At 57.2% G+C, this 27,476-nt stretch overlaps 9 protein-coding genes across 9 annotated transcripts; 5 read left to right on the top strand and 4 right to left on the bottom strand.

The window, feature by feature from the left end:
- Positions 1-74: 74 nt before the first annotated feature.
- Positions 75-5,218, bottom strand: CMQ_2702 (bar domain containing protein; the record flags this gene model as incomplete). Its single annotated transcript, XM_014316780.1, has 12 exons — positions 75-1,430; positions 1,487-2,085; positions 2,762-2,996; positions 3,067-3,117; positions 3,195-3,335; positions 3,397-3,526; positions 3,886-3,920; positions 3,989-4,120; positions 4,171-4,771; positions 4,860-4,942; positions 5,008-5,089; positions 5,187-5,218. 12 exons carry the CDS (start codon positions 5,216-5,218, stop codon positions 75-77), a joined length of 3,477 nt encoding a protein of 1,158 aa, XP_014172255.1.
- Positions 5,219-5,668: 450 nt separating this feature from the next.
- On the bottom strand, positions 5,669-7,967 carry CMQ_3080 (acetylglutamate synthase; the record flags this gene model as incomplete). The annotated part of the gene is made up of 3 exons (XM_014317158.1): positions 5,669-7,636; positions 7,688-7,870; positions 7,923-7,967. 3 exons carry the CDS (start codon positions 7,965-7,967, stop codon positions 5,669-5,671), a joined length of 2,196 nt encoding a protein of 731 aa, XP_014172633.1.
- An 890-nt stretch (positions 7,968-8,857) lies between these two features.
- CMQ_2502 (phospholipase a2) lies at positions 8,858-11,383 on the top strand (the record flags this gene model as incomplete). Its single annotated transcript, XM_014316580.1, has 1 exon — positions 8,858-11,383. One exon carries the CDS (start codon positions 8,858-8,860, stop codon positions 11,381-11,383), a length of 2,526 nt encoding a protein of 841 aa, XP_014172055.1.
- Positions 11,384-11,651: 268 nt separating this feature from the next.
- On the bottom strand, positions 11,652-13,067 carry CMQ_3257 (60S ribosomal protein l3; the record flags this gene model as incomplete). The annotated part of the gene is made up of 1 exon (XM_014317335.1): positions 11,652-13,067. The coding sequence occupies one exon, from the start codon at positions 13,065-13,067 to the stop codon at positions 11,652-11,654; it is 1,416 nt and encodes a 471-aa protein (XP_014172810.1).
- A 783-nt stretch (positions 13,068-13,850) lies between these two features.
- CMQ_2611 (uncharacterized protein) lies at positions 13,851-14,459 on the top strand (the record flags this gene model as incomplete). The annotated part of the gene is made up of 4 exons (XM_014316689.1): positions 13,851-13,853; positions 13,927-13,946; positions 14,111-14,293; positions 14,396-14,459. The coding sequence occupies 4 exons, from the start codon at positions 13,851-13,853 to the stop codon at positions 14,457-14,459; spliced, it is 270 nt and encodes an 89-aa protein (XP_014172164.1).
- Positions 14,460-15,051: 592 nt separating this feature from the next.
- Positions 15,052-19,130, top strand: CMQ_2713 (uncharacterized protein; the record flags this gene model as incomplete). Its single annotated transcript, XM_014316791.1, has 5 exons — positions 15,052-15,074; positions 15,206-15,450; positions 16,145-16,498; positions 16,646-17,094; positions 18,069-19,130. 5 exons carry the CDS (start codon positions 15,052-15,054, stop codon positions 19,128-19,130), a joined length of 2,133 nt encoding a protein of 710 aa, XP_014172266.1.
- Positions 19,131-19,625: 495 nt separating this feature from the next.
- CMQ_2916 (serine/threonine-protein kinase) lies at positions 19,626-21,328 on the bottom strand (the record flags this gene model as incomplete). Its single annotated transcript, XM_014316994.1, has 4 exons — positions 19,626-20,830; positions 20,935-21,025; positions 21,099-21,222; positions 21,312-21,328. The coding sequence occupies 4 exons, from the start codon at positions 21,326-21,328 to the stop codon at positions 19,626-19,628; spliced, it is 1,437 nt and encodes a 478-aa protein (XP_014172469.1).
- Positions 21,329-21,904: 576 nt separating this feature from the next.
- Positions 21,905-22,321, top strand: CMQ_2813 (uncharacterized protein; the record flags this gene model as incomplete). Its single annotated transcript, XM_014316891.1, has 1 exon — positions 21,905-22,321. One exon carries the CDS (start codon positions 21,905-21,907, stop codon positions 22,319-22,321), a length of 417 nt encoding a protein of 138 aa, XP_014172366.1.
- A 1,532-nt stretch (positions 22,322-23,853) lies between these two features.
- CMQ_2626 (uncharacterized protein) lies at positions 23,854-24,054 on the top strand (the record flags this gene model as incomplete). The annotated part of the gene is made up of 1 exon (XM_014316704.1): positions 23,854-24,054. One exon carries the CDS (start codon positions 23,854-23,856, stop codon positions 24,052-24,054), a length of 201 nt encoding a protein of 66 aa, XP_014172179.1.
- Positions 24,055-27,476: the final 3,422 nt, after the last annotated feature.

The following is a 27,476-nucleotide window of genomic DNA, read 5'->3' as shown; positions in this document are numbered from 1 at the left end:
GATGCACTAATGTACAACGTCTGCAACGATGCCAAGCGAACGGTCTCTTATTTTTGCCACGGCTGTTATCCCCCTCATCTGCTCAGGGAGAGCTCGTCAAGTGCGTCCATCTCGAGACTGATCGCATGTGGCACTCCATACGCAGTCCATCTGTCCCGGGGCATGTCCTGAAGCATGCCACGAAGGATGTCGTCCATGGGCCGGCCGCGGACCCTGCTGGCCTCGGCGACCTCCCAGATGCGCGTGTCTTCTTCATCGATGCACCGCTTTGCCAGGGCTGTCGCGGCCTTGCGGCTGATCCATGGCCGTGAGCGAAGCCTAGCCTCGGCAGCATCGAGTTCGCTATCACTGCTGTTGCTGCCGATAAGGTCGAAGACGTGCTTCAGGGCCAGGTCCAGCGATCCGTTCTCGGCGTTTTCGTACACCAGCAGGTTGATGATACCGGCGTCCGGTAGAAGCGAGAAGGCGCGCATCTCGCAGAACAAGAAGTTGAGATGCTGCACGTCCGAGCAGCCGCGGAAGAGCAGGTGGAACGTGCTGCGGTCAGGGCCAGCGGGGCAGAGCTGGCGGACATGACGGTACAGGTCCAGCGCGGCTTCGATGCTGTTGTTGTCGGCAGCTGGCTGCTGGTCCTGGTTGGCGGATCGGCCGCCTTGCAGCATCGCCTCGAGGACGACGTTGAAGGCGGCAATGGGCACGCTGCCGTACTTGGTCTTGAGGTTGAAGAGTGAGGCCACGGCACCGTCTAGGACCGGCTGTGTCGGAGAAGCGTCTCTGGTCAGGCCCAGGTAGATGGACCGCGTGCTGCCCTCGTCGGGGACAATGCCGGCATTGTGCATGATGCAGAGCGCCTGCAAAGCGAGGCTGGTGTTGCCGGCGGCCGCATAGCAGTCCAGCATGGCCTCAAAGTGTGGCATGCCCAGCTTGGTGCCGCGGGCCGACAGCATCTGCATAACCTCTGCGGCCAGGGCAGAATCCTGGTGCTGGGCGGCTATGTTGAGGACCTCTAGCCCCATGGCATCCGAAGGTGTCAGCCGGCCGGGTCGCACGGCTCGGCTCCATACGTAGCCGAGGCCGCCGTAGTGACTCTGTCGACAGCACACGTCAAGCAGAAAGTACCACACGTTCAGAGACACGCTATCGTCCTCCTTGAGAAGCCGGTGGTTGACAATCTTCAACGCGTCGTCCAGAAAGCCCTCTTGGCCGAGGACGTATATGTACACGTCAAAGAGCCACGACGGCACGGCGATACCGCCGCTTCCGGAACCGGTCATGGCCTCCAGCTGGTCGACGGCCCGTTCAAACTGTCCGTCCCGCAGCAGACCAAGCGCCACGCTCTGCACGCCCTCAGGTGCAAGATCGATCCACCGGTCCTTCATCTCCCGCAGAACCGCGTTTCGCAACATGTAGTCGGGGTGCACGGCAAGGACCTACAGTCGTAGGTTAGCGAGACATGTCGACAGAAAGCAAGCCAGAACAGTCATACCGACAGCGCACCGTGGTACAGGCTGGGCGTGCCTTCGATCTGGGCCTCCTTCAGTGCTCGCAGCACGTCGCGCACCGCATCGGCCGAACCGGTCGTGTGGCAGTTGGCCCGCACCAGGGCCTCGTAGAGCACGGCTGTCGGCACCTCGTGGCGGTCTTCGAGAAGAAAGCGCACAAACGCCTGTATCTGGTTATAGGCTGCGGGTGCATACTGTAGCTGCCGGAGAGCAGCATATATTGCCGGCGTGGGTGCCGACTGGAGCTCGCGACGGTACGGCGGCCGAGCCCCCAACAGCGAGCGCACCCACGGCAGCTGGTCTGCCCTGCTGTTATCCGTTTCCCTGTCGGGGCCGGCGTGCTTGTACGTCCCTTGGTCGGCGTTCCCATTCGGGGAGACGAGACTGAGTCGTCCAACTCGCGCGTGGGCATCCGTGTGCACCTGCCGGACGGCTCCGGCTGGACGGTTGCGCCGTGGCAACAGAGCTTTGGCTGTTTCATTGGCGTGCGGCGGGCGCTCCGCGAAAGTCCGTGCTCCGCTTCGCCGACGCGGGCATATTGAAGGTGCATTGATGACCCGGAGAAGCGAGGCCTTGTCGATGGCTGGACAAAGACATCTCCACAGACCGTCCACAACAATGCGGTTGCCCGACATGGGGGAAAATATACAGCACGTATGCTCTGGGGCTCCCTGCCTTCGTGCTCGCTTTTCCCAATTTCAGATGCGGTTGTGCTAAGCTGGCTGTAGCTGAGAAGCTTTGCGGCCAACAAAAATTGTTCTACACTGAGAGTCACGTGCCTGGCGCCGATATCGAACTGACAGCTTACACTGCACAGACATGCAGGCATCATTGCATGCGTCCAGTCATTCCCGAAAGCAGATAGACTTCTTGTAATGCCCCTCTTTATTGTGGTGAGTTTCTGGACATGAGCTCTGTTCGCGGGTAGCTTGTCCGTACGTGGCTAAGAGAATATGTGAGGACGATTCCTTTCATGCATTTTGCCCAGAAACAGGTCCCGCCCTATATTTCCTGGACCAAGTGCGACAACACATGGCGCGGTTAAACAACGCCTTTCTGATACATCTGACAGAGCGACAGAAGGGGTATGTCAGCCAGACGACCAGCTGTAACAACGCTGGCAACTCGGCCCAAGACACTGCACAGAAGTCGTTCACGCTCTTGCCAGCCAAGCCTAGTTCTCCCATAGGAGTGTCTGGAGTGTCTATTTCTGTCCCATGCACGCTTCTTCTATTGTGCCCGTCCTCTTCCCCGCCCACCCCGGGAGCCTCCGCGGCCACCGCGGTCGTTTCTATCGCCACGGTCGCCCCGGTTCCCACCACCCCGTCCGTTTCCGTCTCCACGGAAGCCTCCACCTGGTCCACCGCGGCCTCCACGGAAACCAGACTGCTGGCCGTGATAGTGGTGGTGTTGTTGCTGTTGCTGCTGCTGTTGCTGCTGCTGTTGCTCCTTGACAGCGTCAATGATCTCGTCGGGAACGCGAAGATATTTGATCTGGCTACATGTCAGCTCACTGAATATTTTCCGAGCTGAGCAAAGCCAAGTGCAAACGCTCGAGTCTTACGTTGTTGCCTTTCACGTAAACTTCTGGTATGCGCATAAAGCTATCGCCATCCTTAGGTGGAAATGTCAGCAGGCTGTCGCTCGCCAGTGCTCCTTCTCGCTATCTCACTCGGCAGCAGTAGAACGTACGGGACTCGTCTGCACCACACCCTTTAGCGTAAGGTTCATCCAGGTGTCGCACTGCACCAAGTGGCCGTTGAGCGTCTCGCCGTTCTTTAGCTCGACCAGCATAGGATGGCCCTGAGCGGCGCTAAGCAGGCCGAGGGGTAACTGAGAAACGCAGGTGTCAGCAGTCGGAGAGAGACGCGGGGGGTGTGGAAGAAAAACGCACCATTTTCGCAGAGACGGGCTTGTTGTCGCAGGATGTCAAAAGCCTAGACGCCGTCCGTTGTGAATACGGCCCAAGTTGAATTTCGCGACTTGCGCCAGAATGCAGATTTTGTGGCGGTGGTCTTGTGGCGCTGTGATTGACCGTTGGGGCATTACGTCGCTACATAGTACAGCTTTTAGCTAAGCCCCACCTACCAAATTAGGAGCTACGGGTCTCGAATTGGTTGCATTTGGAGGGACACGCTTTGCACAGAAGCCCCGTGATAGAGCAGATTCCGAACGAGGAACAACCATCAATAGAAACCAACGATGAAAGCATAGCATACAAAGAAACACCATCCTCCAGAGGCGTCAAGCCTGCCCTGCCTCCGGAGGAAGAACTAGATTGTATAGAGGTGTTCACCATATAGACAAAAAAGAAACAGTGGCAGCTGTTATCCCGGTAGCTATTCGTGGGCTGCGAGGCGAAAGTGTCTATGCTACTGCTTACGATTGCGCGGTCTCGCGGCTCTTCCGGTAGGTGGCCTGTGACAAAACCCGGTCAGCTGTTGGAATACTGCGATAGGACGAGGGGCAACACCGAGAACTCTCACCTCCTGCTCGACCTGGAGACCTTCAATGGTGGGTGCCAGCTCGCTCAAAGTCTCGTATGCCTTCTTGTAGAATTCTGCCTGGGCAGCGATCAGCTCCGACAGGTTGCGCAGCGGCTCGGGCGTGTCAAGGACCTGCCGATGTCAGTGGGGTGTAATGAGGCCGGCAAAAATCTTCAACGCACATTCTTCATGACGCCAAAGGCCTCCTCGGTCTGCGTGACAAACTCGTCCTCGGCCTTCTCAATCTCCTCCTGTGCTTCGGGGTTCAGCTCCTGCTCGTCATGCACCGGCTCGCCGCGCTGCGCCGTCGGGAGCTTCCAGGTGGTGCCCTTGGCGTGAGCCTTGACGGCGTCCAGCGACAGGCGGGACTTCTCGACGCTCTTCCGGGCGCGCGAGGCAAACTGGAGGTTCGTGTTGAGCGTCGTGTTCCAGCCGGCAATGAACTGGCTCTGGATCTGGGCATCCTGCGCCAGGCGCGCCTCGCCGACGCGCTCCATGGCCAGGGCATACTTCTCGAGCGCCGTGGCCAGCGGGTCCTCGCTGGGTCCGGTGTGCTGCTGGTACAGGGTCTGGCTGCTGGCCAGGGAAGCGCGCGCGATGGCGTGCGCAAACGTCTTCGGCTGGGGCTTGGCCGCGGTCGGGGCGGTCAGGGCGGCCTGGGCCTCAGCAGGCGACGATGCAGACGACAGAAGGCTGACCTTCTCGCTGACTGTGCGGCCGAGGTCCTGGAAGGTCTCCTTGATGTTCGGCGGGTAGTCGTATGGCTCATGGCTGTACTGGGAACTGCAAGTGGGGATTGAAGTCGCAGTAAGTAACCGCGCTCACACGCTGACGAGAAGGAGAAGAGGGAGACGGAAGGTGGTGTGCTCACGTCACGGCCAGCATCTTCTGGTGCACCTGCTTCAGGGCGTCCACGCGCTTCTCCAGATCGATGTAGTCAGGTGGCATCTGAGTCTGTTTCGCTTGCCGAACAACATTAGAAACCTAGACAGCGACCTGTTGAGCGTTGCTTTGCGCACCTTATCGTCGGCCTGGCCCAGCTGCTCCTTGGTGTACTGGAACGTCCGAGAGGCGAAGGGGGTGATCTGTGCCCCCAGGTTGCTATTAAGATACGACGCATCGTGTCAGATGGCAGAAAGAACGGTGACGAAGCAGCAAGACGGAGGGCACGAAGCGAGGGGGGACTGGCGGTCCTTACGAAAAGCTCTTGCCAATGGTCTTGAAGTCCATGGTCGCAGTTCTTGTGTGAATCGAGGGAGAAATTTGGGTAGATGGTGGCTGCGGATGTGCAGATTGGGTTTCGATGGGATTTCCTGTTTCGTTGGTTGAGAGGTTCAAAATTGCCAGGCTCCAGAGCACAGGAGAATAGGAAGGAAACGGATGATGAATGGAACCTGCCGCAGCTGTTTTCTGCGGATTCGTGCGCTATACGAGTAGTCGTAACTCTAGCCACAGTTGTATCTTTCCTTATTAAGGTCGTTGTCAGGGAAGCGAGTTGTGCCTATCATTTTAGGGGGGGTCACACTGAGGCCATGCCAGTCCCAAACCGGAATAGAAGGGTCGCTTGTATTGAAGACTTGGCCTGTCCGGCGTTACTGTCTTGAAGATACGAAGTACGTACGGAGCAGATACGGAGTACATACGCTAAACACGCACGTGACTACTGCATCTGCGTGCAGCCTAGTCCAATATGTGTTTCTTGTCGGCCCACGATGGCTCAATGTTGCGGCAGACGGATTGGTAGTCCCAGATGCCCCTCTCACCCACAGTCTCCCACGGGCTTGTCCAGAACATGGTCCAGTTGACGCCGTCGAGCTTCCAGCTGCCGCGCGACCGCTCAAAGTACCACCGGTTGACCGGGTTGTCCTTGCGACTGCGCCAGCAAACACCGTCGGGCAGGCAGTCTCGCACCATGGACGTGAACACAATGTCAGCCACGCCGCCGGCGCCCTGGCTCTTTTTCAGGACGGCAAACTTGTCCAGGTACGGCACCAGCCGGCCTGTTCGAAAGGCCGTTTCCTCGTCGAGGCCGGCTGGCCGCTCCCACGTGAGGATGGCACCACCTTCGTACTCGCCGGCAATGATGACGCCGGCCAGAGAGTTTTCCACGCGCCGAAGATAGTGCTCCACGTCGAGTTCGCGATCGAACGAGTCGTTGATGAGGTGCACTAAGCGCGGCAGGTCGATGCATGTGTCCGTGAGCCGAAGACGGGGTCCGCCAGGAACCGGGGGTTTCCAGGGAGTCTTGCGCGGGTCCGGAAAAACAGTCAAGGGCATCCCACGCTTGACCAGCGTCGTCTGGGCCATGCGTGGTAACGTGCTGTCACCCGTGGCGCCGCTGGCGGGTATCTTGGTCTTGGGCTTGATTCTTCCCAGAGGAAGAGACGATGAGAAGACAGGCCGGTCGGTGAGCAGATTGTGAATGAGCGGGTTTTGGCTGCGACGGGTTCCTACGCTTCCGACGTAGCCAAAGACATCGGCATCATCGACAGAATCTCGTTCCGGTGAGACGAGGTTGGCCGCCTCGGCGGGTGTGGTCAGCAGCGCAGACGCAGACGAGGGCAGAAGTGCCAGGGCCTGTCTGGCAATGTCCAGGTTGGCCTTGTGCCGGCTGGCGACCTCTCTTGGCGACACTGTTTCTTCCAAAGAAACACGGCCAGTCGACTTGGGCACCCTCAGCCTCATTTTGTCGAGGGCCAGTTTGGCCTGCTGGTACTCTTCCTCCAGGTTGAGGAACAAATGGGCGCCGTTCGGCCGGCGTTTTGATGGCGTTCCACCTATAGGATCGATCACGATGATCCGGTCGACGACGGCTGCGGTCCGTGGCACAGTGCCTTGCGGTTGCGGCTGCCTGCCGTGTAGTTGGCTTGCATCAGCGGCAGTGTCTGGCTGCGGGTGGATCCCGGAGAAGAACTTAGTCAGTGCGAGGACAATGTCGTCAGCGGCCACGGGTCTAGCCTCGCATTGCTTTGTGGAGTATGCGCAAGGAGGAATGACGACAATGTCTCCATTTCGCAGCGGTCGCATCAGGGATTCCGCTCTGTCGATGAATACCTGTCCGGGCACAAAGGGAGAGCCTTTGAGATTCTGATGCTGCGTCTCCACCATACTGTCGTCGATAGACACCGACGAGTCGACCAGCGATGTGACCGGATCGCCGTACTGGTCGATGGCAGCAGCAACACGCAGGGTCTCGTGGGTGACGTAGTCAAGCCATCCGTGCTGGGCATGGCCATCCGCCGTAGTCCGACCGACGACGATGACGCTGATGAGGCCCAGAGCCCGCAGCTGGACAAACGTCTTGGCCAGTTCGCCGAGAGTGGCATCGTCGAGGCTGTCGGGGTCTTGTAGCTTCACGATGGCCACGTGCGGTCGGTCGGCCGCGACTGGCAGGAGGACCTTTCTCCTTTCCGGTCCTTGGACAAAGCGCGGGCTGCTACTGACGGAGCGAATACTGTCGGCAGCATAGTACGAGCCGTCTGCTTCTGTCATGTCGGCCTGGGCTTGTTGCCGGAGCTGCAGCTCGAGGTGCGGTGCCTTCTTCGACACGCTCAACGCCTTGGACACATTGTCGCCACCAAAGGTCTGGAGGTATTTCTTGGCGTCCCGTTTTGTCGGCGACGAGGAGAGTACGGACACCAGAAAGTCCTATGAGAGCGATAAGCAGTGGCCACAAGCTAGGCTCGTGGTCTCTCTTACCCGTTCTTGCGACCGTTTTTGCCGCTCACTGTGCGAGATGGACTTGTAAAACGTCGTTGGATCGATAGACTTGCCGCCAGTAGAGCCGGGGCCGGCGACAATCCGGTTGCTGAGAGGCCTCTTTGGCGGGACATCCGAAGCTGCATCTGAGCTTGCGGCGGAAGCGCTGAATCTCTTGCATGTCTGTAGCCGAGGTCAGAGCCGGTCGCTTCTTAACGGTACGTTGAAGACGAACCTGGGCAGAAACGACCTGTTTCCAAACTAGACTTCGCAAGACCATGGCTTGGTTTCGAATTCAGAAGAGCATTGTAACAGTCAAAGTCGGCTCTGCGACACAGAATGAGATGCACGCAGATGGACGGTAGTATTCGAGGTGTAATAGGTCCTGCAGCCAGTAGAAATTTCAATTGCTCGCAGGTCCCATGGCGATAAGCCGTGAGGTCCGCTTTCGCACTTCCTGTGAGCCGCACTTCGTCACGTGCTGTTCTCAAGCTGCAGTATCGGGTGACTAAGCTGTTATAGGCTACAGGACGGGATCGTGAAAGTGAAAAAGGTTGTTTCAAAGACTTATGCTTGAGAGTTTAGTAATCGATATAACTGTAGATCGAGACGTATTGTCGTTGTATGCTCGGACAGCATTCATGTCTACGAAGAAAATAGCCCCCGAGGTGCTTAACAGTCTCAGCAACATAGACTGTGTATCGCGTTCAGTAAAGACGTGCTAGTAGATAGGTAGCATTGCGGAGGGCGTTGCTGCAGCGGAGGTGGAAACCCAGGGAGCGGTGTTTGTGGCAGCACCCGTTCTTCGATGCCGCCAGCTGGTCGGCGTGCTGTCAAATGCCAGCGCAGCGATCGATCGAGTGCGGTCTTACTTCCAGGGCGGAGACGACGAGAGCAGGTCGGCTGTTGAAAGCTGACTTCGACCCACTAAAATGGCATTGTCCAAATCCAGTGCTCGATCTTGCCTTGTGAGATCGAGAGAAGTATTACGCCGTGCTCCTGGGAAGCTGCTAGCGACCCACCCCCGCTACAGCTCTTTCCCCGAAACCCCGTTAGCGCGAATTGATGACCACCTAATAAAGGTCCGGCGGTTCAGCTCTCACGCGAATTTCTCTCCCGGCAAAGACAATCCTTACAGCATGCCCTAACTGGATGTCCCGCTCGTGCACAATGAGACAGCGAGTCGCAGCGGCAGCAGCGGCGCCAGGACAGGGCCTGCGGACCCCTGCTACCGGTCTTTGTCGGCTTGTTCAGCGCCGAGTCGACGGCAGCGGATTTGTCGCAAGAACGAGCGCAAGCCGAATTGGCAGTGGAAGAAGACTTTTTGGAGCAGGGAGGAGCCGGAGCCTCTTCACATGGGCCGCATCAAAACAGCAGCAGAACAACAAGAAGAAACGGAAGAGTGGCGTGACGACAGGCGTGGCTGTGGCTATCTCGGGCGGCCTGGTCCTCTGGACGGTGTATCCACGTCAGCGAATCCAGGCGGAAGCAGAAGAGGCACAGCGAAAAGCTAAAGAGACGGAAGCTGCGGCGCAGGCGAGCACGAACACGGACAACAAACCGGCGGCTTGGACGGCCTTTGCGGGTGCGGTAGAGCGGTTCTCCAATGTGACAGACATCGAGTGGAGCAATGTGTCGGACCGGATCGCGGACCTGATCCTGCCGGACTGGTCGAAGATGATGCCAGGCTTTGTGCGGAAGCTGCAGCGCGAGATGTCGGTGGCGCCAGGGTCGCTGGCGGACGAGATCTGGCGCGAGGCGCACGATCCGCTGGTCAACCCCGAAGTGCAGTTTGCAGCGCGCGTACGGGTGTCAGAAGACCTATGCAACGAGGAGACGGTGTTCCGCAAACATCGCAAGCTGGTGACGGCAGCGGCACTGGAGCGGTACCTGGGACTGGCCGAAGGCGAGGTCGATCCGGACGACGTGCCGGTGATTGCCATCTGCGGCTCGGGCGGCGGGCTGCGAGCGCTGGTAGCCGGCACGGGCTCGCTGCTGGCCACGGCTGAAGACGGCCTGTTTGACTGTGTGACGTACACGGGTGGTGTCAGTGGCTCGTGTTGGCTGCAGGCGCTCTTCTTCTCAACCTTTGCGGGCCAGCGGTTTGACCGCGTTGCCGAGCACCTCAGGGCGCGACTCGGCGTGCACATCGCCTATCCGCCTGACGCGTTGGCCCTGCTGACGACGGCGCCAACGAACAAGTACCTCCTCAGTGGCACGGTCGAGAAGCTCAAGGGCGACCCGGGTGCCAACTTTGGGCTGGTCGACGTGTACGGAATCCTGCTGGCGGCGCGGCTGCTCGTGCCCAAGGGCGAGCTGGGCGTCAGCGAGACGGACTTCAAGATCTCCAACCAGCGGCGACACCTTGGCCGCGGCCAGAACCCTATGCCCATCTACACGGCGGTGCGGCACGAGATTCCGGCCCTGGACGCGGCTCAGGAACGGTCGAGCACGGAGGCCGAAAAGGAGGCGGCCAAAGAGAAGGCCAAGAAGCAAGCCTGGTTCCAGTGGTTCGAGGTCACTCCGTTCGAGTTCTTCTGCGAGGAGTTTTCGGCCGGCATCCCGACCTGGGCCATGGGTCGCAAGTTCCGGGCCGGCGAGGACGTACCGCCCGACGACGGCAGCTATCACCTGCCGGAGACACGGCTACCACTGATGCTCGGCATCTTTGGCAGTGCCTTCTGTGCCACGCTCAGCCACTACTACAACGAGGTGCGGCCGGTGGTGCAGAGTCTGACCGGTCTCAAGTCGCTGGACGAGCTGATCCGGGGCCGCAACGAGGACCTCAGCAAGGTGCATCCGATCGAGCCGGCGACACTGCCAAATCCAGTGTACGGAATGGCGGCCGATGCGCTTCCGACCACAGTACCGGCCGGACTGCTGGGCCGCGAATACATCCAGCTGATGGACGCGGGCATGTCCAACAACCTGCCGCTGTACCCGTTTATGCGGCCGGGGCGCGGTGTCGAGGTAGTCGTGGTGTTTGATGCGTCGGCCGACATCAAGAAGGACAACTGGCTGAATGTGGCGGACGGATATGCGCGGCAGCGCGGCATTAAGGGCTGGCCAGTGGGCGTAGGCTGGCCACAGTCGACAGATACGCCAGCCGTGGCGGCCGAGCAGCTCCGCCAGGCGCAGGAAGACAGCGCGACATTCACAGAAGGCGACGACAGCCGACTGGCTCAGGCTCAGGCCAGATCAGACGCCGACAAAGAGCCGAAATCAGAGAAGCAGCGAGCTCGAGCGACGGCCCGGGAGCTCGGCTACTGCACCGTCTGGGTCGGCTCGACGCAGGAGAAGAAGACAGATGTCGAAGGCGCGAAAGACTCAAACGACTCTAAGCCAACACCAGCAGACGTCATAGACGAGGCGACGCGTTGGCGGCTGAAGGAGCCGGACGCTGGGCTGACGCTCGTGTATCTGCCATACCTGGCCAACGAGAAGCGAGTACCCGGGGTCGATCCGGCCACGAACGAGTTTATGAGCACGTGGAACTTTATCTACACGCCAGAACAGGTCGACGCGGCCGTGGCGCTGGCTCGTGCCAACTTCCGCGAGGGCGCCGAGCAGATCCGCAACACGATACGGGCTGTGTACGAGCGCAAGAAGCACCTGCGGCTGCAGGCACTGGTGCAAGACAGGAGGAAACGGCTTCGCCGACTGGTCGGGCTGGACTCGAACGATCACTTTAGTTAAAGGTGTATGCACGGTTTAGTGCATGTATGTGTATGCAGAAATGGTGTATATGGCGAGGGGAAAGTTCTTTCAGGGAGTTTTGTATGACGGATGCGCCTTCTTGAACAAGCAATACACGTGACAATGAAAATTTACAAAACTCATGCAGCTGTGTTTGTGTTTTGTCTTGTTTGTTTTTGCTTTCTATTTGATGCAATAGATATGACACGATATAATCATACACGTCCGGGCATATCGAGAGTCGTCGTCGTCGTCGTCGTCGTCCGTCCTACAGGATCTCGCCAATGTCAACGTAGGCGGGCTCCCACGGGGCAGCGCCTTCGACGAGCATGTCGCTGGGCACGCGCACGTCCTCGCCCGGGCTGTAGAGGTACCAGGCCTTGAGGCTGTTCATGGCGGCCTTGGCGCGGGCGTGGTCGAGGCTGGCGGCGGCCCCCTCGCCGAGCTTGTCGTTGCCGCTGTAGATGCCGACGACAAAGACGGGCGTGCGCGACTGGCGACCCGTTTCGGCCTCGAGCCGGGCGACGGGCGGCTCAAAGTTCTCACGCGCGCAGAGGTACGCGAGCTCGCGTGTCGGCAGCTTAAAGCGGAAGAGCCGCTCGAGGTCCAGCTGCCGCGACAGCACGTGTGCCCGCACAAACGCCCGCACCGGCTCACGGCCACCATGCGCATACACGGCACCGGCCACTGCCCGGACAAAGTTGGCGTGCGCGTCATCGGCGATCCGCGTCTTTGTCCCGGCGTCCATGGACCCGCCAAGGTCGAGCGCACTGGCCGGGTTCCCGTCCGCCGCCTCGCCGGCCAGTCCTGCCTCCACCCCGGCCTCTGCCTCGTCCTCGGCCGACAACATGTCGCCGAAATCGTCGTCCAGCACCACACGGCTGCTGATGCCGTGGCGCCACTTGTACTTCTTCAGGTTCTTCGCCTCGGCCCGCTGGTAGCCCCAACGCCGGATCACCTGGCGGTCGGCCACCAGCGAAAACTGCAGCAGACCCGGGTCGACCTCAGCACCCGGCGCCGCCGCCGCCTCCACACCCCACTGGTGCGCCACGTCGGCCAGCGCCTGCGGGCCTGCGTACGCCTTCATGGCCGCGTACAGGATCACCATCGGCAGCCGCGGGTAGCGACACATCAGCCACTCGCTGACGTGGTAGTGGATCAGCGTGGCGCCCAGGTACGCCAGGCTGGCGTTGTTGAACCGCAGGCTTGGGTCCGCCGACGTGTCCACCAGCGCCCGTGCCAGCGTCTCCAGCGGCAGCCGCTGCGACAGCCCCAGCCGTGCGTGCAGCGCTGCCAGCTTGGCCGACCCCCGCGCCCGTTCCGGTGCCGGCGACGGATATGCCGGCGACAACGCCGCTTCGGGGAAAATCTCGGGGAACCGCGGGTCTGTGCTGGGGCCCAGGCCCGGTGCCGTATTCGCTGCGCCGGACGACAGCAGCAGAGAGGAGGAGGAGGACGGGAGGGGAAAGCCCGCAGAATCGGCTGATGTCGAGGCGAGGTCACGGCTGCCGCCATATGCCGGGCTGCCCGTGGCCACCGTCGACTGGCAGCGTCGTCGGACGGTCCGGTATTTACGCCCAGCGGGGCTGAAGGACGACGCCGCCGAGGCATAGGTCGCTGTCGAGGGCGCACAGGTTGGAGATGGCAGCACCGAAATCGCTGCCTGCGGCCGCCCCGCCGCCATGGTAAGCCATTGGCCGGCTATTCTTTGCACCCGTACCCTCTTCATGGCGCATGCAATCTTGTGCGTCCACAGCTGAGGCGGTTCGCAGCGGATATTGGTCGATTGCTGTGTTTTCACTCTGGCCGAGCCGCTGAATCGAAGTTTTTCACAATCCAGAAAAATGCTTCCTTGCAACCAGGTGACTTTAAGCCAATCAGACAGCTTGTTCGCTAAGTCGTTGTGGACCCCGCCCGATGGCCTTTCTTACTCATCCAGCCAGACCGTCCAGACGCACGTGCACCTCCCACATCAGCCGTGCAGCATCAAATGAGGCAGGTCCTTGCTTTCTGTCGCCCTGGAGGCGTCAGAGGAGATCAATTTCTCCCCAACTTGCAACACGGACTTTGGAACATGTCCGCACAAACTGCTTAGTCAGAACAACTATAGATGGCAACTCGAGACTCGGCAATATTCAGAACCTTGGTCCACAGTCTGGTCTTGCATTTTGGCAACGTCAATGCTTGTAGATTGAGCTCGTACAAGAAATTGCTGGCCCCTCGAGCCTGCAACCCGTTCCGTCTTCACTCTCTGGTTTAGCATTTAGTCGGTCGTAATTGGTCAATGAGCATCAAGCACAGAGCCAATGAGCCAATAGCAACTCTATACATTTCTCCAAGACCCACCTCAGCCTGAGGCACCCATCAATTTTATCCCGAGAAACAACGAAGCGATCCGGCGACCTCCTGCGATCACAGCTACATCACTACACTCTTCTGCCCCTTTGCCTCAGTTTCCTGATTTACAATGGTACGATGCAATATCTTGCAACTCTCCTGTCGCCGCGTATGATCTGAACAACTGCTGACTGTCTTTCCTCCAGGGTGGTGGTCCGAAGATCCCGTAAGACATTTTCCTTCCCTTCCATCCGGATTCGCAATGGGCTCGATACTCGGCGCAGCGACAGCGGACTGCTGGCTCATTGTTGACTGCGAATCTACTCAGTCCCGGCGACAGACGACGCTCAGCACAGATTGCACGCGAGCCCGCAGCTAACGACGATCTAGGTACCCGAAGCATGTCTGGTCGCCTTCTGGCGGCTGGTACGCACAGCCAGCCAACTGGAAGCGCAACACGGCCATTGCTGGCGTTGCCGTGTTCGCCATAACCGCAGTCGTCTGGAAGATTGACGGCGAGCTGGAGTACCGGAGCAAGATGCCCGAGCCAGGACGTTTCTTCCCCAGCAGATAGTATGTTTCGCGAGCGAGGGCGACCAGATCCCGAGCAATCTGGGCAGAGCACGACACCGTGCACTGTGGCGAAACGTTTCAGTCTTGCTAACAATACCCCAGCTGGAGCAAGCAGATCATCGAGTACGAGAAGGAGCAAAAGGCACTACAACAACAAAACAAATGATGTCGGCCCGTGGGAGGCTGTGTAGATTGTCACGACGAAGCGCTTAGAACAATACAAAGAGATGATCCCGTTCTGAAACAAAGGCACTGTCATGCAAAGGCTGCGCGTAGATGTGGGAAACTTGTCTTGTGGTGCCCACCCGTGGCCTGTCTCGTCTATTTTTATCGGTGCTGGCGGTCCTCCGATAGCATACGGAGTATTGATACATACGTCGTAGTAATGCCGTACGCTCGAGAGGAGAAGGCAAGGATAAATTAAACGGCCGATCAGAGAGAGGCCGAGCGAGGTGCTGAGCACGGGCTCCCTCCCCTGTCGAGCCCCAAGCGGACCAGGACGAACTCGTAAGAAGACACCCCTGGCAGCTTTGTGCACGCGCTCGGTAACATTACAAAATTAGGGCAGTGCTTCCAGCGACTGTCAACGTCTGCAGGGGGGGGGGCCTCCCTGACAGATGGGTTGATGCCCACCCGGACGTCACGCCGTCGCCGCTGAGGCGTACGATCATCTGCGCATATCGCTCCAGAGGACCTCTGACGCGCGAATTGAACAAGTCGAAGAAATCGATCCGACCGACCGGACTAGTCGACCCGACATGTTCTGCGGCTGGTTGGACCAGTGAGTGTGCTGCGTTGCCCTACACTGCCAGCGGTAATGTCCGTTGCAGCCGGTGTTTGCCATGTAGATCGGAAACGTCGTACTCGTACGGAGCAGCTGCTTGGGTCGTTTATACGTCGTACGCTCGTCAGAGCGACGGGGACGCCAACCCGGCGAGCAGGCAAGCCACCAGGCGCCAAAAGGTTCAGGCAGGTCCCAGGGCCCACAGCAGCAGCAGTGCACGCACACAGCGCCAACAGCGCCAAGGTCGCCAAGATCGCCAAGGTTGTCAGAAAAGGCGCTGGCCGGGGAGTTGCTCGGAGGTATTGCCGCCATGGCAGTCCGCCACAGCTGGCAAAGTCCGTCCGGGCGACCGCTGGCTGCTGGTCAGCACGGAGTGTGCGGCGGGAGACAGCGTGCCGTCCTTCCCCGTCGCCTTCCCTTTTCTTTTTCTTTTCCTTTTCCTTTTTTTTTTCGCCGCCCTTCTGCCAGTACGAGGGCATGTCTCTGGGCGATGCTGATTGGCTGGCTGCCAGCTGAACGACAGAGATGCAGAGTTGTGTTCAGGTCCCGTGATCTATTATACTTGTGCTGGCTTCTGATTGGCCGAGGTGGAACAGGGGTTCCTTGCACTACTAAAAATGGTCTTCCCACTCGCCAATATTAGTAGTTCAGCCGAGCAGTGATCTTATTAATCATCAGGCGTCTAAAGCGCTCGTAAGACAAATAGGACGGCAGTACGAGGCCTGTCGCAAGATACGAAGCCAGATTTAGCGGGAGCTAAAAAAGGGCCAGGCGAAGAAGAAGAGCCCGCAGCCGTGCTCGGCCTGTTTGCGAGGGAAAAAAAACGCCAGAAGAAAATGACGACAAGGGGCTATAAATAGGCATCTACAAGACAATTTACGAGCATTTTTAACGTTTAGCTCTAACGCTTTTCAGCTATTCGCGGCCTTCTTTTCTTCTATGCCCCCATCTCAACTCGTTTCTCCAGCCCTCGGAATTTCTATACGACCCTACGCTACCCTCTTTGGGTCGTACTTGTCCATAGGTGTGTTTTTAAGTTGATAAACCCTTGTGCTACGACCTAATAGTCCGTCTCACGGACCGCCCCTATCGTATCCCTCTGTGCCCCTGTGTGCTGGAGGCTTTGCGCGTCTTTGCCATGCCACCCGACCAGATGGTAATGCGGACTCGTATCCTTCTATCCATCAGCTCTGCTGCAGCACACTTCTCCGGAAGGGGCAGCATCTCCGCACTCCAGCGCCTCGCTCTCACCGACGCTCTCGAGCGCCGAGATGGCTGGGGAGAAAGGGGGGAGCGCAGTCCGATCGCAGATGATAGGCAGGCCTGCCGGCTCACGTGCGCCGTCCCACGCCACAGCCGCCTCTGCTCTGACTCGTCGGATCCCGAACAGAGCCGGGCCTGTTTATACGACGTGCTACTATGTATGTACACCATCGACGATGGGACCCCACCGCTTCTTACCGTTTCTGTCAGCCTCCCGTTTCGTTTCGTTTCGTTTCGTCGAGCTCGTGCCCCCAGCCTCACTGCCAGCCCTGGGGCTCGTATACGTACATAGTATCTTAGCATAGCAATATGGCCGAACCGCATGCGGAGTCGTCCCCTCCCCTTTGTGGCAACCGGACGGGGACAGCACCGCCACCCTGACGCCGTTGTGGCCTGGCCCGGGGTCATCAAGGGTCTGTGGGTGTGCGGACGGGGGGGTCGGAGCCGATCAGATGGGGCACAGGAGCTCAAGCGAGAGGCTGGGACTTTCTCGTTTCGGACAGGCGTCGCTCTCTCGTCGTTGCCCGAGGCTCGTTTGTGCCAGAGCAGGCCGCCAGGTCGTCCCACCGTGACGGGTATCACCCAGCGCATCGTGCCGGCTGCAGCAATGGCTTGGGGGCTTGGACGGCTCGATGGCCCGAATCGGCTGTCGGATAGCCGAGCATCTCCCCACGACCAGAGAGAAGGGTCTGCTCTGCAACCACATCGCCTTGCAGGACTAGTGCCAGCCAGTAGTGACGTTGGCGAGAGAGAGGTACGAGGACATCGTAAGCGGCATATTTCTTCTTCTTGCCCTCTCTTTCTTTCCTCCCCCCCCCCCACGTCTTTTTTTTTCTTCCCCCTTTCCTTTTTTTGTCCTCCTCCCATGCTCTCCTTGTCGTCCCACTCCCAGTCCCTCCCTCGGTTTTGCTGCGGCTCGCCTCTTCGTATTCTGGGCAGCCAGTCGCTAGGTTGCCGTGGCCCATGCCCACCTTGCATGATGATCAACTGGCCCGCATTGACTCTCCCGTACACACGGCCCTATACCTCGCGGCTGATCAGCCCTACTATTTGATTCTGGCACAGTCCTCTCCCTTGTGCCCCAATCAGAGTCGAATGATACAGCACTATCAAGGGCCTTGCTGTGGCCCTCACAAACTCAACCTCCCGTGGAAAAGCCTGGTCGTGGTCTTGCTACCCTCGCCGTCCTACTTATAGTTCCTCCTCCCTGCCCACTTTCCTCGCCCTCCTCTCCTCCACTCACCGTCGCTCGTTATATCAAGAAGGGGTGGCAAATGTGTTGACGCGCCTTCCCACAGCCTCTCTCTCTCTCACCCCGACTCCTTGTCCGATACCCATGGCAGCAAAAGACCGAAAGACCTAAGATGCCAGCACAAGACAGAAGCCGGTAGCATGCCATTCTGAGCTCCTCACACTCGCTAACACCACCACACACACTCGCTTACCCATTCATTCGTTCTGTGGAGTTTCACTGCTTGTGCAGGATCCAGTCCACACCAAACTCCCTCCATCATTCGCTTACATCCACCGACTGGCAAACATCCTCTCGTTATATCTTCCGTCGATCACCATCTGACCGCATCATCTACGACGTATAATACAATGGCCCCCCAAACCGTAAGTCTCCAGGTCTGCCATCTCCCCTTCTCTTTGTTTTTCCCCATTCATCCTTTTTTTTCCCGTTTCACCCAGTGTTCTTCCTGCTCATGACCTTTTGTCGACCTGCAGGATGAAGCGAATCTCGCTCGAATCCGCGACAACCAGCGTCGCTCTCGTGCCCGCCGCAAAGAGTACCAACAGGAGCTCGAGCAGCGCGTGCGCACGTACGAAGAACAGGGCATCGAGGCCTCCACCGAAGTACAGCAGGCCGCCCGCCATGTGTCTGAAGAGAACCGCCGGCTGCGGACCTTGCTTCACCACCACGGTGTCCCCAACAGCGAGATCGAGGCTTACCTCCTCAGCGGTAAGGTGTCTGCCCTGGGCACCACACATCCGGCAGCAGCCGGAATCCCGCCTCCCGGCTCGTCAGCAGAGGGACCGCGAGTCCAGGCCCTGGAGCAGGTTCTGGTGCCTCGCAAGCCCCTCCACTTCGGCACCACATCGCCGGGCACTAGCAGTCCTGCCGGCGAGGGCCGAGAAGCGTCTGTCCCTCCGCTGTCGTCGTCATCATCGTCGTCGACCTTTGTAGCGGCGGCACGCACCGGTGGCAGCAGCAGCGTTGGCAGCGGACGCCAGAGCTACCAGAGCCCCGGCACAGACCAGGGCAAGAACACGGTCGCAGCACTGCCGCAGCAGACGGCAGCTGTGGCCACATCCACCGAGGGCGACTATACCAGCAGCTACAGAGGTGACTTTCTCTCCACGGGGCCGTACAGCTTGGCTCCCGGCCGCGCTGCAACCCCTTCCACTGCCGGCATGGCCTTCTATGGCCTCGATGGCGCCAGCACCGAGGATCTGCAGTATTCCGGATCACCAGCCTTTTTCGACTATAGCGTCTCGCCCCCATATCTCGGCCCTTCTACCTACGACCAACAACACCAGCAGCAACAACACCAGCAACAACACCTACCACACCCACACCCACACCACCAACAACAACCACAACATCGACGAGGTGGAGACCACGAGGGCGGGATGGGTGCGACCTCCGCCCCCCAGGCACACCCATTTTACAGCGGCGTCCAGGATGCTGCGACAGGAGAGACGTATATGCGGTCCTGCCCAGCGTGCATGTCCGGTTTGGGCTGTCAGGTCCACGGCACGTACTACGGAGCCATAGGAGGAGAATAGGCCGGGAATCGTGCAGGCACGTTTTTTTGGCAGAGACGCCGGGAAGAAAGGACGGAAAGCATACTCCGTATAGGGTAATAATAAGAACAGCACTATTGTTCGCTTAGTCAGCACAGGAAACAGGCGCACGTTGGAAACGGGAAAAGCATAGCCTCATAGATAGGCGCAGAAACAAGCAAGATCACCCAATTCGAGCAAGGCTATAGTGGGTTGCATTCGCCGTCTTCCCTCGTCGGACCCGTCAACGCCATTTCCATCCAGTAGGCCCAGTGGCTGAGTGAAACCGCAGACCGAAAAGCAACGCAAAACAAGTACAAGGACGCATGGGGCTGCTTTTTTTAGTCTTTGTGAAACAGAAGCGGAGCCCTGGCAGGAAAGCAGAAGTGCAGATCCGATCCGTGCATCCGTGCATGCCAACTGACGCAGCAGCCGCCCCCCGTCCCCCCTGCAAGATCCCCCTCCCCTGCAGACTGCCCCTGCCGACAGCAGCCATGCTCAGAGAAAGTAGTCGGCCACGGGCTTCTTGGCTGGCATGCCGCGGGAGTCCTGGGGCGCGGCAGCAAAGACACGGTAGCGACGACCGGGGCCGCTGTCCAGCCAGGGCTGTGTATCCTCGAGCGAGGTGCGCTGGGCGCCTTGCGAACTGCGGTTGGCGTCTCCGTTGCTGCGCGAGAAGCTGCCGAAGCCGGCCGTGTCCTCGGACAGCTCTAGCAGCGCGGCAATGTTCCCGCAGCGGTAGCAGTAGTTGGGCGCCGACCAGACGGTCACAATGGTAGCGTCAAACATCTCCTTGAAGCCCTCCATGACCAGCTGGTGCGCGCGGGCGACCAGGCTGAGGTCGTTGCGGTAGTTGAACGCCTTGACGATATTGGCCCCGAACAGGAAGCCGGCTCCGCGCGGCGACAGGCCCCAACCGTCAATATCGTCGGGGTCTGACCAGAGCAGATCGCACATGGCTCCCTCGTGCGGCACCTCCTGCTTGCGGTCGAGCAGCCGGATCTTATCGACCGTGTCGATCAGGGGACTGAGCCCGCCATGCACGCAGAGTACCGCGCCTGCCGGATTGCCCGCCGACCCGCCGCTCGATCCCGAGGCCCCCGATCCTGGTGGACCGGTCAGGCCGCCGTCTCCGGCTCCGCTGCCACCGCTGTTGCCGTTCTCCTTTCCGAGTCCAAGCCCGAGCCCGAGCCCGTTGCTGCCATGGCCGTAGCCGTTGCTGCCGCCACCCATCGAGATGTCGCCGTCGGCTGACAAGAGCATGCCGTTCTGGCCCGACGATGCCAACTGTCGCCGCAGTTGCTGGTGGGCTGTCAGGCCGGAGCCGCGACTGCCAGGACCGCCCCGCGGCCGGCGCGTGAACCGACTGACGATCTCGCCGTCCGAGTTACAGACCTCAATCTCGACCTGCTGGTTAATGTAGTCCTGCGCGTTGACCGAGTCGTTGGGCGGGCCCAACATGTTGGACGTGCCCAGCACAATGGCGCCCAGCGCCAGATAGTCGAACACGTCGCAGCAGTATCGCCACACATTGGCGCTGCCGTATTTGCGCAGACACTCGTCGTAGAAGCCGTACACCGTCGTTATCTGCCGCGACTCGTGGTTCCCGCGTATCAGCGTCATCCGGTCTGGATACCGAACCTTGAGACAGAGCAGGAGGAGAAAGGTCTCAATCGAGTAGAATCCGCGGTCGACAAAGTCGCCTGTGTGAATGCACCAACTGCCGTGTCAGCTGCTGCTACCATGCCCGTCCCGTCCATCCTCTGCTCCCTCTTCGCCTCATTTCATCACGCGCAATCATTCGTACCCATGAATAGGTAGTTGGTGTCGGGCACGTCGCCTCCGACTCGGAAGAGCTCCATGAGATCGTGGAACTGGCCATGGATGTCGCCGCATATCTGTGTTGGATATGTCACACACAGTCAGCGTCCTGGTGGAGAAGCAAGGGGATCATCAGCTGGCAAGCCATACCGTCACCGGCGCCGTCACTGTCACCACATTGCCTTCCTCAATCAAAAGCTCGCGCGCCTTGTGGCAGAGCTCGCGCACCTGCTCCTCCGGGATGGGGCGGCATGCCCGCAGCTGGGCAATTGCCCTATGCGAGAGGACTTGGTCAGCGATTTGAAGGGTCCCGACGCGACAGAATTGCCGTCGCAGCAGGACGCAGAGCAAAGAGAGCCTTACTGGTCGAGGTCACTCATGCTCGCACGAAAGTCGACGCACGGCTGGGTTGTGTCGTTCGCGCAGAAGAGGCATCCACGTTATCATCAAACAATTAGCGAACAAACTCGATGTTTATCCTTTCATAACGGCCTCGTGTGTGGTTCGCGTGTACGGTGTCGCCAGTGTTGGAGATGAATATCAAGCCTCAGCCTGCTATGTATCGTGTGGACCCAGATAATTGCGCCACACGCGCTTGCACCAGAGCTAGTAAAATAATGCCGTGGCTGATATAGTGGGGCCTGTCAGATTATCACCAACAGCCAACCGCGTGACCGATAATAAATCGCTGTGGGTTGGCGTGCTCGTATGTTTTTTTTGGCCCGCAATCAGTACGGAGTACTCTCACCACCGCGCCAGCAAGAACTATGAGCGTGTTGTTCTGTATGTGGACGAACACTCAATTGGACATATTGGGGACAATTGCTAACAGATTTTGGCTCAATCAGGGAGTACAGCGTGTTTTCCATCCATTCTCACGTCCGCAGCTTTCCAGCACTCGAACTTTCCCCTCCATTGCGCTGATGGCGCCTCCACATCTTCACCCACGGTCTCGCATGACCTCCTCGCTCTTTGCGACAACTGTGTTTGCCAGCTTCTTCGTTGTTGCCCTACCACACATTCTGCCCTGTCCGGCCCCAAGAGTGGCCTTGGCCGACGGCCAGATGGCGGAAGACGGATCAATAATTCGGCGGCGGAGGCGGCGGAGACTACGAGAGGACGCACCTGGCGGAGCCGTGGCCACCACCGAGGTCCAGACTGGAGTAGATGGGATGGCGCGGTTCGCCGGCATGGAAAACAACCTTGGGGCCGGTGGGCAGCGGAGGGCCGAACGCGAGTGTCCGATACCAAAGCCGGGAGGCGTCGTTGGTGAGCTGCTGGGATTTGGTCGCAGCGAAAAACAGCAGGAGAACGCCACGGCGCAGCCTCTTCAGACTCGGGAGGCAACCAATGCGTCGTCAATACCGAGGTAGCCACGGCCAGATCAGACAGGAGACGGGAGCGTCTGAACCGAGACGTTGGAATGGGCAACACGAGCTGCATATCAGAAAAGGCCGAGAGCGGCCGATTCTTGGCGTTGGGGTTATAACCAGATGGCAAATTTTGAGGGTGCGGTATTTATCTTCACAACATGATATTATGTTTCTTGCTTGGATGTGTCCGTGTCAGTGAAAGCGGACGCGAGAAAGACTGCCATCATGAGCCATCCTCAAGGCGGTTGAGTCGCCCCGACTCGAAGCCAAGAGCTAGAACATATGGTTGTCGGGTTGGTAAACTATCACTACCAAATCCACTTCACTTTGCGAAATGGCTGCGCAAGTAGGGCATGCGAATATATAGGAACTCGTAGGGGTGGAGCCTCACCATACATTTGCAAAGCTCGTCCCTTTCTCGACATCTGAGAATTCTCGATAACTGCGTCTTCAAGCAAAGATGTTGCTTCTCCTTCTATTTGAGGAAAAAAGGTTAAATGTGCGTGGCTAGATGCCTCAAGGTTCCCACAAACAACAGTCCGTTATTATATCAGCCGCCAGCGTAGTCACTTAAAAGCTCGTGTAACAGATAATGACCAATGATGCTTGCTTGTCAAACTGCCAGCCTTTGACGCTTTAGCGCAATCTATTACACAGCCGTCTTCCAATAAGCCTGACTCCCAGTGAAGCTCGAGAGATCTCACCTGCTTATTTCGTAGCTTGATATTGCCAAAACAGGAGACGCGGAATATCCGCCCAGGGAAACCCCAAGAGTAACACCCGTTCGACAGCTTATATGATAGACGCTAATAAGCTCTGCCATCATCAACGGACTCGTCGAAGAATATACCGGTCCAAACCTAACCTTTGCCACTTTTCCCCTGATTCTTTATTGGTCATTCATAGCCTACCATCCAGCCTGAAAGGCACGTAATCGTTCTAGATTATATATGATAAGTTCGAAGTCCTTTGTATTTTCTTTGGTTCATTTCCAGAAACGCAAGCGAGGTTCGGCTGCGCGTATTTTTTCAGTCATTCTTCATATTCAGAGGTAAGACGATCCATCGGCTGAGAATGCAGACAAACTTAAGAAAACTCTCAGCTGTGCTCACTTTCGCTTCGTTCATTCTTTGTCTCCCTGTATGTCTCGAGATGTGTGGTAGTACTATATACTTGAAGCCGCCTCATGAATTTTCGACTTAACACGAGATAAGAAACCGTGCTCTTTGCTCTGTTCCCCTTATTACCTTATCTTTTACTCTTTACGCAGCTCCCTGCTTGGACGAGCTCGTCACGTTCTTCACCAGCGTTCTGACTATCGTTGCCTGTGCTGCTCCCACCATGGAGATTGGGCCTCGCTCATCTTTCTATCTGTCTCAACTGAGCAGCCTGGTCTTTAGCAACACAAATTTTCAGTACCTTAAGCTGGTCGACACCCTGGACAGCTGTTGTCTCGGCTTGGACCGGTCAATAACTTGGACATCCTGAGGTTCCAAAGCCTGTTTCAAGGCAACCAGTTCGACATCAATGCCATGCTGCTGTTCCAGCAGATTGCTGTTGTACTGCAACCGGCTCAGCCGAGCCTCTTTATCGGCCTCGGCTTGTCGTCTCTCAGCTTCAACCAGCGGGACCATAGTCTTATCAACGGCGTTAGCGGCTTCGATCTTAACAACATGATCGACCAATCTCTGATGTCTCATATAATGCAAGCAATCAAGACTGGTGGTGAGTAGTAATCAGTATTTAAACGGCACTTTGAAACCTGGAACCTGAAAGAGACTGGCATTTCTCACTTTCCAATTGTTGTGGCCAAGCACTAGGAGCTACATAACACGGCTAATAATAGTGTTGATGGAGGAGGTCTGCAGGCAGACCAGGGCCCTAACTTCTTACAACAAGAAAAAAAGAGCTCATATACAAAGTCCCAATTTCTCGTAAGTTATGTCTAGAATAGATGCTGGTCTTTTATTTTCTATATCTCGCTTCATTATCTGAATTGGCCCTTCTTCCTTGAGATTCTCTATAGGCTAAAGGGTACGAAGAACGACGATGAAAGGCGAAAACCCCCGTTTAGAAGGAGAGAGCCATTGGCCAACTAACAAAGTGATTTGGATGTCTAGTGTATCCAACCTTACAGCGAGACACCTTTTGTGCTTGAGCGGCAGCCTGATATGATTGGTTTGATGGGTTTACTTTATTTATATAAGTACATATCAGTAAATGATCTGTAAAGTGGCAGGATGCAAGAGGTCTCATGTGAAACACGCTTACTTGATTAATAAAAGCTTCTCTGAACGAGCAAAATTGCTGTTCCCCGTTTGGTTTCGACAGTCGCAACTTCTCTATCTGGATTTGATTTTTCTTCCACATTGGGCAGCAATTGTGGATCAGCAATGCGTCTTCTGCGAAAGAGTACTTTGCAAAATGTCCGATCTTTTTCTCACTTCCTCTAGTCGGCACTTGTAATTGACGGCTGCTTTTTTGAAGCCAGCTGACCTGATCCTCAATAGACAACTTGCATCCGAGGCAAGGGCTGTATGGCTTTATGCTCGGGTCCAAAGAATGACAGAAAGCTGAGCGAGGGTAGTCCATCGCCTACTAAACGACCAGTCAATCTTTACCCAGTTCAGCGGGCTGAAGGTCTGATGAAACATCTCTCGACGTGTGGATATATCTTACAAGAAGTTGAACTTTCGTCCTCTCGGGAGCCAGTCCTTTTAATAGGTTTCCAAGAGCACTGATCGGTTTCTGTCCTGACAGAGTTTGTATAGGACAAGGACAAACATGTACCCCTACGAGAAAGGCACCGACAACACTTCAGTTGGACGTGCCCTCTTCCTGAATCACCATCCTGTAATTTAATTCTTGGTGGACCAATTCGTTTGTATAGACGAACAGGCAGCACCCGCGCCACAACGACAGGCGCTAATGGATCTATCTAGGGTTCTTGTTTCTTAATACGAGTCGCTGTACAGCTCATTCATGCGCTTGGCAAAGGGTAAGGCGTACTTTTCTTACCTTCTAGCCGGCTTTGCAATTTTAATGCCAGCAGTTTCACCGGTTGAACACGTACTGACAAGTCATTCGTTACGTCCGAACAAGGCCATGCTGTACAGCAACCTGGTGACTCCTCCTGCATACTTGGCAAGATGCTTTATGGTGGCCCGAAGGATTGGGGCAAAGAGGACAGCATGGTGTTTCTTCTGCAGCCAACCACGGGCTTTTGCAGCTGGTCAGCTGAACAGTGCCTTCTGGGTTTTCAGCTAAGAGCTACGTCTATGCTTGACAGCGACGACTTTTCTATCAATAGACCGTCTGTGGGTTGCTATTGCAGTATCACGTTCTGGACTAGCAATGCCCACCTCTGCTCGGGGGCGCGAATACAGATTACGGTATACGCCTCACGGAAACTTGTTGTGGTCAGAACTATGCATAACGATACACTACGACAGACAACAGCTTGCTTATGAGCTTCTATGTCCGATCAGGCCATCACTGACGTGTTATAAACGGCCACATCAAAATGCGTTCAGCCGGTTGTGCATCGGTGTTTGCAAGTTACACTGCTCTCGGCGTTCAGTGAGCTGGACTGGAGCTTGAGCGACGCGCTGCTGCTACGCTGCGATATGCTGGATACGACTTTGTCACAACGTGACGACGCCAGCGGCGAAGACAGGAGAATGCCGACCTAGAGATAGAATGCCTTGTGCGTCTGTACAAGGCCCCAAGCAGCAACGACAGTATCAGCATCAGCATCAGCATGCCACTCTGGAATATTCCCTGCAGCGCGACCAACGCCCCCGCAAAAAGGAGTCGCCAGGATTTGTCTTGCGCCACGACATGGAAGATCCTTACAGATGGCAAAGGACCGGCCATGACCGACGAAGGACCGCTACCGTTATAACATGGCGGGTGCGGTGGCGGAGTGCAGCGGAGCCGATGGCAGGATTACCGGGAGCGGTGGAGAAGGAGGAATCAGGCTTTCGAATCGGTATTAGCCTTGACGAATGAGAATTGGAAGAGCTACAAGGCGCGACAAGAACTGCCAAGGTTGGCCTTTGCTTCGCTACGGAGTACACCAACGTTCACCTGGTCCTTCATAATCAAGGCCAGACAAGAAAGTGTACGACGTACGGAGTATGCTGTGACGCGCGGCCAAACCGAAGCGACAGACACCATCTTACAAGCCGTACTCCGTACTGGAGGCCGTTAGCCTTCCATTCCGCCTAGACCTTCTATTTATGTCGATCGCCGTTGTCTGGGAGCATCTGGCACAGGCTGTGCGTCTCCTGCCCTACGGAGTAAGAGGGCGATCAATTGGGCTGCGCTCGTGTTGCGCAATTGGAGGTCGTATTTGCGAAGAGCGACACGCGACAGACGGATATAACAAGATTATCATATCCATTATTAGCGTGTTCGTCTATTAATATTATCCGCCGTTTGACGATTATGGCCGGCTTAGTTGCTGGCAGGGGAGCTGGAGGACCTAGTTCAGGCTGAGATCGTCGCCAAGCAACCCCTGGCTAGGAGACTGGGGCAGACCAGGGTAATAAGGGGAAGGTCAAAAAACACGCCGAGAATCAGGAAAAGAGGAGAGAGGACGAGATGGGCAAACCCAAAATAAAACAGAACGGGCGGAGACGCAAGCGGAGACGGAAGCAGAAAGGCAAAAAAAGAAAAGAAAAAAGGAAATCAAGGAAAAGGAACCAGGAATAAGAGAGAAAAAGAAAGCAAAAAAGAAAGAAGGGGAGCAGTTTGGCATGCGGATGAAAACAGAGCGTGTCAGCAGAGGGCAACAAAAGGAAAGAGATCAGCTATACGCCACTCTGAGACGGATGCACGCCATGTGCAAGTTCGGATGGCCAAGGAAGACGTCGAAACATTTGGGCAGCGAGTGGAAGCACTTCTCTCAGCTGCTGGCCGCAGAGGTGCCGGAATATCGGGGTTGTGACGTGAGCATCTCCCTTCTCATCCTGGCTTCGTGTCCGGCAGCAGCTGAGGTGTACACGAGCCCCTGTCTGCCTCGACCGTGCCGTTGCTCAATATCCTCTTTGAGCTCTTCTACTTTCTTTTTTCCCTTTTTCTTCTGATTTTTTTCTCTCCCCCCCATTCACGGTCAGCCCCGATTAATGCTAGCTGGCTGTCCCCACAGCTT

This window comes from Grosmannia clavigera (genome assembly GCF_000143105.1).
Source record: "Grosmannia clavigera kw1407 unplaced genomic scaffold GCSC_144, whole genome shotgun sequence".
NCBI classification, from domain to species: domain Eukaryota; kingdom Fungi; phylum Ascomycota; class Sordariomycetes; order Ophiostomatales; family Ophiostomataceae; genus Leptographium; species Leptographium clavigerum.
The sequence above is the reverse complement of the archived record's forward strand: the minus strand, read 5'-3'. Positions and strand labels throughout refer to the sequence as shown.